A 10,877-nucleotide genomic window follows, 5' to 3' on the forward strand; every position below is an offset into this window, starting at 1 on the left:
ATTGCGAACTTGTTACATATTAAAACAGTCGGCTTGTCTGACACTATTGACAATTCATACCTTATTAGACCGATGGAAGGTCTGTGAGTGATGTGGAAAGCATAAGGAGTCTGAAATTTCCAACCCTCCATCTTAGGATCACACCAGAGTAGCTTTACCTGTAGAAGAATACAAAAGTCACGATATATGACTGGTGTTACTGCTCGCTTATGTAATAAACTAAAGGGGAGGAGAGGGCGGGGATATAACTATGCTACTGACCAAGTTGGAAGTATCGCCAGAATGCCAAATTGCTTGTGCCAAGCCGACTCCAGGTGCTTGATTGGAATCGACAAGCTGTAAAATTAAGAAAGCAACAGTTTATGAGGACAAAGACCACTACAAAAATCACATTAAGCTAAAGTCGGCACATCGGTTAGCGAATGATTGTCGAAATTTGCTTTAAACAAACAAAAGAAATGTGGAAAAAAATTCATTCGACCAGAGTAAGATGTATAATGCTTAGACCCCTTTGGTTTCTTACCATCTTGTCTAACCCTAACAGTTATAAATAACCAAAAATTTTGAAACAAACGAAAGTTACATGTCTCCGACTCCCTTGCCGTCCCTTACTGAGTTCCCCGACCCTACCCTCAAGGTCTGTAGGGACGGACTGTGTATGCTGACGTCAAAGCAAATTCTCTGGATTTTACCGATAGACTTCCAATTTCTAAACACACAGCTTACCTTTAGCTGCAGACCCTTAATTCCTGAGTTAACATTGGAACTCTCAAAGTTGCTGTTCTCTTTTCTCCACATTACAACGTAAAACTTTCGGTTTGATTGATAACCAAACACAACGCCTACATAGTCTGATCCTTCGCTACCCTTTACATATATTGCACCACTGTAGTCCACAGGTCCGTATCGAGGTGAACCTGCAGGATACTAAACATTAGCACAGTCAAACCGCGTTAACATGGATCCTGAGGGCGCTTAAGAGATTGTCCGTATCAACGAAGTTTCCGTATTAAGCGGGTCATGTTATTGAAGGCAAAAGTACACCTTTTATGTTAACAAAATATTGAAGAAATAAGACATGCAAGGCATTAGCATCGTCAAGTTAACAAACCGTCATTCCACGGCCTATGTCCATCGAGGGAGGCAATTAATCGAGGGACGGCTGTTATTGAAGGAAATATTGTATCCGATATGTGACTCTCTATTTTCGAGATAAGCGCGACGCAGCTTCGCTTCCTCACAGAAATCGCGCTGAAATCACCGTTCTTTTGTGTGAAGAGAAGGCCTATCGCGTATGGTCTTAGTGCCAGCGCAAAAGATATCCGATATACTGTGAACATAGCCAATAAAAAGGGAAAGAGCTTTCCCCAGGGAGAAATAAAACCCTCCGTAATAATGAGGTGTCCGTTTTAAGCAGGTGTCTGTGAAGCGGGTTCGACTGCAAAGCGATTTCACAAAGATTCTTATACATGGCAATAGATCATTATATTCAGCCCCTTAGATGATAATGGAAACTCTTTCAATCTTCAGTAGCTGTGAGAGTGTATTCACGGGTAACAGTTTTCCCCTGTTCGTTCCGGAGGAGCTTGTTTATTTTCACGCTAGTTCGGCTAGGCAATCTCTTATTAAATACAATGTTAAACCTCTTTATAGAGATACCAAAAGATCATACGAACCGATCAGCATTGAGGGGTGTTTGGAAGAGGTATTGGTTACTTCCTCAACATCAATACCCTGTTGGCATTAAAACCATAAAAAATAGTAACAATGGTCAGTATACAAAATCACGTAAAATCGTCGTACAAGTGTGGCAAATAAATCATGTGAATCCGAAACCTTCTTTGGCCTTAAAAGGTCGAAGGGGAGCTAAACAAAACATCTAATAGATCCAACAAGTCCTCATTAGACAGACGAAAGTGCAACAGAAATAAAAGGAACGACGAAGTGTATAAAATAAAGAAAGAGAGAACTAATTTCTTGAAATCTCAGGCACCTGAGGGTTTATTGTAAATGAGTTGAGTATTAATCAAGATTATAATAATCGTTTTTTTGCGATATGTTATCTTTTGCTTGTGCAAATTATACTTCTTCAAAAGGGGTGTTAATTGAAGACTCCATTATTCCTGTCTACTTTTCCCGCATCCCTAAGTCAGACTAATAGTATGCTCATTTGCTGATAAGAAGAATTCGAGATATCCATACAGCGTGCTTCGTTGGTAAGATATTTTATCCTAAAGATAAGGGCCTGTTTCATGGAGGTGGGGGACCCCAGGTAGGTGAGGTAACATGTGGCGGGTTACCTCACCTATCATGTAAACGTGATCAAATTAAAATGAGAGATTATATGGACAGGCGGGTTACCCCCCCCTAAGCGGGTTACCTCACCTACCTGGGATCCCACACCTCCATGTGGACAGGCCCTAAGAGAGTGGGAAGGAAAACAGTCTGTGGTAGAGCTATTAGGAAAGTTATCAAAACAACTCCAAGACTTACATTTTTAGCAACTTGCCAGACGGGTAATGGATCGCTGTGTCCTGGATACAAATCAACTGTAAAGTGATCGGTGAAGCTGGTTTTGCTGAGATGTCTTACATAAGGACAATGATCACTATCATCAGCAACTCCGTCACCGTCAAAATCAGATATACAAACATCACCAACTGGGTTTGCTGCAAGACAAAACAACAAAACTTTAATTTCGCACTTCTCAGCACATTAGTTCCAGTGAAATTTATTGTAGTTGTGAATCATTAACAACTTGACCGAAGACAGTAAATCGAAATCAATAGAGAGATTTAGAACTACGTTTAGGGCAAACATCAGAATTTAGTCACTGTTAAGTTGACATTCCCTCAAAATAGGAAATTAGCAAATGCTGAAAAACATGTCGTTTACTCTTCGCAAAAATGTGAAGTTGAATGCCGCTTTCATCCATGAGATAAAAGTTATTTGGGACAGTTTTTAATCTCCTCAATTCCACAACCGAGAAATTACCATCAGCGTTTACTGGGGGGCGTAAACAAGCCAACTACGCGAATGATAGCGACGCGAACGACTCCGCGCATAAATCGAGCCAAAAAGAAACCTCTGCTCGCAAGGTACAAATTCAAAGTCCACGGTATTAATTCCGTGCGCGTTGGGGCAATTCGGGAAAACCAGCCTGTGCACGCTTTGTACAAATCATATGTGAAACTCCGAGATGAAAAATTCTATTGGAAAAGGTGAGCTCGATTCGCGCTGGTCACCTGTAATTGAAATAGGAAGTGTGAAACAGTCATGATCTCCGGTCTAAATCAAAGCAGGTCCTAGAACGGGGCAACGAAAGCAAGTGCAACTATTCCAATTAAATATTTTGGTTGGAAATTTGCCTTCTCTATACAACACACATGTCTTAAGTTAGATATCATAAATAAACCTAAGCAATTAAAGATTGACTAATTAGTGAATTTACCTTTGGCATCGTAAGCCAGGTTGACATGTTCTTGACCTGAGTTGTTTACTAAACGGCAATTATCATCAATATTGGAGACACCATCACCATCTTGATCATCATCACAAGCATCTCCTACAAGTAACCACATCAATAAAATATGAAGGATGGTTTTGTCAAGACGGCGTAAATTACCCTAACCTTTGCTTCCAACCTGAGGAGCGCACAAGATCAACAGTTGAAAGTTATCTTACCATCATTTTCTGAAAACCAATTGGTACCATCCGAAACTACTGCTGAAGAGATTGCATTTGAATGTTCAAAGCCACCCACATTCATACAAATGTAAGTGAGACCTTTCTTCCAGACCCACAAGTGAACTCACAACTGGGACTTCACAGTTGTTTCTATTGACTCTGACAATGCAATGGTTATAAGTAAGGGTGTAAGAGGATATTTTCTTTTCTGCTACGAATCAGAGGGCAGAATAGCCAGTTGGTTCCTATTATATATGCGATATTTACCGAGCGTGAGGTCAAGATGGGAACCTGGATATTAGCTAAATTTCGTGTTGGTCAATAAAAACGCAAAAAAGAACGAAGCTAGTATTCAGCCATCTCGACCGAAAAGGCTTGGTCAATAAGGAATTTATTATATGGCCAAAATATGAACTTTTTTTCTTGCTGGACCAACGCGGGAAATCCCGAGCGGGCAGGATGGGCCCATCTTGCCTGCTCGGGTAGCCAATCAGAACGCAGGATTCGCTTAATCTTGCACGCTCGCGGATTCAGCCACATAGTAAAGACAGTTCTTAATTTGACTAAATGAAAGACGTCATCGTTATCAGTTTATTTTTCATCTGAGTGCAGATTTTTCATCATGTTTTTCCTTTAGCCTCTTACCTATGTTATCGTTGTCAACATCTGCTTGTTCTCCATTTGGAAGATCAGGGCAGTTGTCATAATCATTTGGAACACCATCACCATCCCTAGGAACACCAAATCACCGTCACCTCAAAAAGGGTCGTTATTACCTGAATGGCTAATGCGCCATTCACACCAAGTAAACACTTTGAAGGGTACCTGGTGTTATGACTGTCTCTCTTCAAATATGTTAAGTTATTGACTCAATAATAAATAAACTGGAACTTTAGGGGACGGTTATTAAATCACTGGACTTCCAGATCTCTTCCTAAGTAGGTTATTTCAAGGAGACAAATGTTTCTCTAGACTACCCTGTATCCGTCCGTGAAACTGCTCATGATAAACGGTGTTAAGATAAAAGCGTCGGTCAAACCGAAACCTCCGTTGAACTAACCAACGTTAGGACTACAAATGTACGATGTATGACGAGATATTACCCCTGATACCTAATTTCCTTTGAATACTCTTACAACACTCACTTGTCTCTTCCAGGTCCGAAACAATCATCGCCGTATCCGCTGTCAAAGGTAGCAGTCTACAGGACAAATAATACATCAGTTAAGTCTGTCACAGCAAAGAGCTGTATCTAAACTGCAAAACAAGGAGGAGGGGGATCGGGGTGTTCCACCCTATTCCTACTTGCGTTATCTTGACATCCATCACAAAACGCCTGTAGTCATATAGAGTGTATTCACATGACGTCAAGGCGGCCATATTGGTGTTCCAAAACAATGAGACGGTGGCCATATTGCTGTTCCAAACAAATCCTGTGGGAGTTGGACTCTTCTTATGTAACAACCTTCTTTTGTTCCCATAGATTTTCATAGATGCTGGCCACGTGAGTGAATACGCCATATTAGAAATGAGCTTAAGTAATCAATGTCGACACTCTTGGTCTCTTATTTTGAACAACAACAACAACGACAACGACAAATCATTACATAAGGAAGTGGCATATGATCGTCCGAGTGAGTGTAGTCTTGAATAGGACTGCTGTTCACAGCGACTGACGTTTCGACCACCTGTGTGGAAGTCAACTTCCGAGTCAAAGTAAGTTGTATCACGTCAGTTGATGTATTAAACTCTTATATGATTTATTTCATATACATTTGTTATGAACTCTTATTATAGACCTGGTAAGTCAATTAAGTCGCGATGTTATTGGTTGTCTGTTAGTTAATGATGGTTATGAAGGCTCTAAATGTCATTGGTGCGTTTCGTCTTTTCAAACAGGTTAACTGTCGTTCGTTAATTTCTGACCTTACCTGACCGGAGTTGGGAGTCTTAGGGCAGTTGTCACAGGCATCACCAACACCGTCACCATCTGTATCAGCCTGGTCTGTATTAGCCACTTTAGGGCATTTATCTCCAGCATCGATTGCTACAAAATAGAATGCTCGCTACGTTAAACAAAGCTTCAATTCAGGCTTAATTGACCCCAACCGACCTAACGTGACACAGCCTTACTTTTTACATTGTATGACTCCGTTTTGCATAAAGAGAAAAAGAGAAAATGAATAGCATGAACCAGTCATCCTATAAAGGCAGGCCTACAACAAAGTGTGTAAGGTGATTATAGAAATGTAACTTCAAATAGGTCCTTTGTACTAGCAGTCACGTGGCCTTCGTAATATAAGAATTTGGAGATACAACCGACACAAGACCAGAGGTGGAAATAACATGATAAAATTAGCCAGAAAATAATCTTGTGGTAATGGACACAAAAACACAAGATATTATTAGTGCGCATTAGCTACGTACAGTCATCGTCGACATCTCCAGTAGGCTCACAGGCATCTCCTATGCCATCTCCATCACTGTCTAGTTGATCAGTGTTGGCCGTTGTGTTACAGTTGTCACATGCGTCACCCACCCCATCTCCATCCACGTCTGATTGATCCGTATTTTTTACAAAGTGACAGTTGTCCTACAAAGGAACGAGGGATTAAACTCGCGATGAGTTACGTCAAGAGATCATGATCTCTTGGTTTCGTTTATATTCTAATTGGAATTTTTTGAGAGGAACACATGACAAGAATAAAATATAAGGGACAATACTTTGCTTTGAGCTCTAATCAAATAACGGGTAAGTGACTATATATGTATTCAAATTAAGATATCGAACGACGACGGGAGGCTTTCTGCCGTCGTCGTTCGATATCTTAATTTGCCAATGCTTTCTGTCTACGACGCAGTGAAGTCCTTGCGTGATACTATATTTCATTTTAATATTAACGAAACACAAGGTAGTTTAGATTTATGCGTCCGTGAATGCAATCTTAATGCGAAATAATATACATAAAAACCTGGGCAAACCTTTCTTGACGGGATACTAAAATGACGGTTAATGAGCAGCACTTTTTTCATTTGGAATTTTCACCTTTGACTAAGGTGCCACAGTGCTAATGAAATTCTCCCACTTGCCAGGCACTTGTTGCGGTCGCCGTGTTAGGCAGTTGACGCGCCTTTTAATTCGCGACTGTTTAGTGAGGTGCAATTCAAGTAAATCCAATAATCTCACCGTTTTGTCAGATATCAAATCATTATCATCATCTTCATCACAAGCATCTCCAGCTGTGTCATTATCATGATCTTCCTGACCCGTATTAGGTACACCCAGACAATTATCCTGCAAACCGACAGATACCAGGAATTATCAACACGACGGGAAAGTAACATTGGGCACATTTAAGTATGAAATGTTGCCATCCTCTTTAACAACGTCTCTGCGCATTTTCCAAACCATTTGAAACTCTTTTCCGAAATGGATCTAGGTCATCTTTAATATAGCTCTTTTATCGCACAGAGAATCGTCGAGGATCCCAAACTGACAGTACTGTAGGACCCCAGTAGTGTAGGAGTTGCTCGGAAGGTCTCTCCTAATTGGTCGCAGGAAACAATGACATGTCATTCTTCCAATTGTTTTAGTGTTGTTTGGGGTCAGGAAAACGCACCATTGGTGGCTTCTGCTACATGACCACCCACATAGGGTTCTTCAATCCCGTCATCCCTTGCAAATTTTCGTGATGACTCGCGTCCCGATGTGCCAATTTTGCTTCAAAATCTCGAATCCCGAGCTTCATAAAAGGGAAATCCCGGATCCCGAAAAACCTACTGGGGACCCTGGTCGTCGGCATGCGTCGCCCCTTCAAAATCTAGCAAGGTAGTAAAATGGATGTCGATTAAACCATTTCTACTGCCTACCTTAAAGCAATTTGGTAAGATACAGCTGAGACCAACGGATGGAATGCCGTCGAGGTCAGAATCGTCTCCGCACTCTTCTCCGTCGCCTCCATAACCATCTTTACACTACAAAGAAACAAGAAGTAGAGGTATTGTCAGTGGAATCCATTAAGAACCGTCAATTCGCCAAAAATGTATATATAAAGGAAAAATAAATAACATGAGGCAGAGGCGTACAGCTACATTTTGCCTGGTAGTACTTATCGGAGTAACATGAAAGGTAAAAGAAATAATGTTGTGTTTTACTATGGAAAGCAAAAAAGGTGTAAACAAACAAATCCGCAATAAATATAGCGGTCGAGTAGGATAATAAACGTTTGATATTTACTAGTACAAAAGACACATAAGGCGGCATCACTAATGTTCTCCCTAAGTTTTAGCTCAGCAGGTAAGAGACCATTCATGGCCAGTAAGACAAAAAACATGTGCCAGAGGTGCAGGGGACATGGCTTCGACCTCGCTGTGAAATTTAGGAGCTAAGTTCTCTGAAACGTCATTCCCTATTACGCAAATCAGCCGTTGTTATCTTCAGACAACAATTTAAAACGTTTGATACCAATAATGTCTTCAATGCTCTCTTTCCAAAATGCGTGGCCCCTTAAAAAGAAAAGCTGTGTATACTTTAGTACACTTCCACATATTCATTTATTACCTTAATCGGCTCGGATCACAACTTGCGTGCTTTTTAAAACAACTTATTTAATTTTAGTAAACCTTCAAGCGGTTGCAGGCGGTAAGAAGTGTTGCTTCAGACGGTAAATTTTACCGGTTACCGCCTGATAAGGTGAATACAGGCATGGTGAGGATTCTCCCTTTCCCTTCCTCGCGCGCCACGCGTGCCTCTCGCGCCCGAATTCTCTGTTTCCCATTCCCTTTTAACGCCTGCCACGCAGGCTAGTTTACGCCAGTAACGAGAAAAAGACTGAGTGAACGGAACAATGAAGGTCAACCATCGTAGGACGAACATGGTATGCAAAACGAAAGCACTTTTGGGCCCAAAACCCAAAATAATTGAGTAAAGAAGCTTTATAACTGTAAACAACCTAAACGGATATATATAAATATATTTTTACCGTGCACTTAAATCTTCCGGCGCCGGTTTGGGTGCACTGTGCATTCTCATGACAGGTGTGCGAACCATTGGTACAAAGGTCACCAGGATAACAGCCCGTGTAACCATCACCGATGAAACCCGGATGACACGCTCCACAAAGGAAACTTCCCTGTAGGGAGGCAAATAAAGAACCACCTCCTTTCAAACGTCAAAAATTAATGAACTAAGGAGGAAAATCTAACTAAGGCCTACTGGAAATATTAACAAAATGAACCAGACAGTCGTGGCACAGTCACTTTAAATGGCGCGGTCAATTGTGGGATTGAAGCCAAGCCGCAAAAGTGGGAGGTAAGTGCTCTCACAAAAGAACAATCCTTTCTTCTCTAAACCTAACAGATAGTGAAAACTTCATGCAGGTTCACGGTATATGTGTAAGAAAATTACTCTTATAGCGAAACAAAAAAAAAGCAGAAACTCACATTAGTATTGGTACACTGAGCATTAGGGTCACAGGTACTGTTTCCCTCTTTACACTCATCAATCTCTTGACAATCTTGTTTGGAGTTTTGGGCATCGTCCAGACCCACACCAGACGGAGCATTGCCACGGTACCCATCTGGACAAGCGGCGCACTGGTACCCAGGAACACGGTTCTCACACTTGTCAGCTTCATAGCACGGATTGGCCTGTGCGCACTGTGAAATGCAGTCACACATGATCTTAACCATTTTACCTTGAGTAAGTTTATGTCCACACTACAGTGGAAACTCTCCTAACGGACACTCTCGTAAGCGCACAGCTCTACTTATGGCCGCCTTCACAAAACCTCGTTTTTTTCAACTCCCATACAAAGTCTGTACTTTTACATTCTGCTAAGCGGCCAGCTCCGGTTACGAACACCTTTTTCGAGTCCCGAGGGCGTTTGTTTACGAGAGCTTTCACTGTAGTACGTTTAGGTTGGTAAAGGCATACAAACGCATCTGTTTTTATGGCAACACATGAACCACCGTAAAGTGACAGAATTAAACTTGTATCAGCGGACACTCTCGGGAACCTCGACAAAATCCGCTTAAAAAGGCTGGTCCGTTTAACCCCCCCCCCCCCCCCCCCCACAAAAAAAATTATAGTTAGTACCGGTAATAAAAGCTGGCAAAAATAAAAGGCAGCGGTGCCGAATCTTATGCTGACAGCTCCCTAACAGTGCATAAGCTTTTCCTTCGTTCACACGTTGTGACTGCATATCCTTACAGACCCTTTCTATTGGTGAGTTCGTCTAACATGGTTGGAATGCATTTGAGCGTCGGGCATAATCATTGGCAAAAAGGCAAACAAAACTATAATAGACATTTGTCGGCCAACATAACTGATCCACGTCCTTAACAGTCTCGAAGAGTGAATTGGTCCATAAAGGGATAAACTATGTTTCCATGCGGACAGCGGTAAACGAATTAACCCGTGCGCATTAAAAAACCTAAAAGGACACGTGTGAATTGGTAAGTATTTAAGTCGATAAACTCTGACCACATATTCGTCAGCTACAACTACAGGTTGACAAAAAGAGTTTCCTTCCGCTGGTAACTAAACTCTGTTTTTTTTCTTCAAGAAAATATATACGAAATAATTGTATTGTTTTGTAAACAAATATGGCCGCCTTACCACGCGCTTGCAAACTAAGAATGTCTGGTTAGTCAAACATCGTTTTCGTATCCTACCTCATCAATGTCGTTGCAAGTGCGTCCGTCTCCCTCGTAACCTTTCGGACATGGGCCACATTGAGACTGACCAACACCAACATTTAGACAACTAACACCAGGGAAACAGGTGCCATTTGTTAGGCAAGGACCTACGGTATAAACATGTGTAAGGTTAGAAACGTGTGGTGTTGTGGAAAACATAAGAATGAATTTTTAGTGGCATTTCCTCCATAGAATAATATGTGAATATAGCCCCTACGAGCACTGAGTCAACACTGTTTCAAATACATTCGAATCGCTCTGAACGGACACCTCTATAGGATGAACACCTCTGTAAAACGGACACCTACAGTTGGTCTGTGCCATTCTTTACTTGCTTTATTGGACTCTCTATAAGACGAACATCACTCCTAAACAACACACACAGTGCCGGTCCACCGGTCCGTCTTAGAGAGAGGTGACTGTAGGACAGTAAATGAATGAATGAAAGTGAATGAATGAATGAATGAATGCATTAGAACCAAAGCTAAGCT

The 10,877-nt window shown here is 41.4% G+C and overlaps 1 protein-coding gene across 1 annotated transcript in view; it reads right to left on the reverse strand.

The window, feature by feature from the left end:
• The window catches only part of LOC140928660 (uncharacterized), a 79,952-nt gene that overhangs the window by 13,766 nt on the left and 55,309 nt on the right, over window positions 1-10,877 (reverse strand). Inside the window, exons 55-69 of the mRNA XM_073378439.1 lie at window positions 10,363-10,493; window positions 9,130-9,345; window positions 8,670-8,819; window positions 7,558-7,662; window positions 6,875-6,982; window positions 6,115-6,280; window positions 5,619-5,734; window positions 4,833-4,888; window positions 4,333-4,418; window positions 3,452-3,565; window positions 2,494-2,669; window positions 1,677-1,734; window positions 727-917; window positions 262-336; window positions 61-158 (exon numbers count right to left, since the gene is read on the reverse strand). Of these exons, the coding sequence (XP_073234540.1) occupies window positions 61-158; window positions 262-336; window positions 727-917; window positions 1,677-1,734; window positions 2,494-2,669; window positions 3,452-3,565; window positions 4,333-4,418; window positions 4,833-4,888; window positions 5,619-5,734; window positions 6,115-6,280; window positions 6,875-6,982; window positions 7,558-7,662; window positions 8,670-8,819; window positions 9,130-9,345; window positions 10,363-10,493 (1,846 nt within the window). The remainder of the gene's footprint in view (window positions 1-60; window positions 159-261; window positions 337-726; window positions 918-1,676; window positions 1,735-2,493; window positions 2,670-3,451; window positions 3,566-4,332; window positions 4,419-4,832; window positions 4,889-5,618; window positions 5,735-6,114; window positions 6,281-6,874; window positions 6,983-7,557; window positions 7,663-8,669; window positions 8,820-9,129; window positions 9,346-10,362; window positions 10,494-10,877) is intronic.

This window comes from Porites lutea, chromosome 2, assembly GCF_958299795.1.
Source record: "Porites lutea chromosome 2, jaPorLute2.1, whole genome shotgun sequence".
Classification (NCBI taxonomy): domain Eukaryota; kingdom Metazoa; phylum Cnidaria; class Anthozoa; order Scleractinia; family Poritidae; genus Porites; species Porites lutea.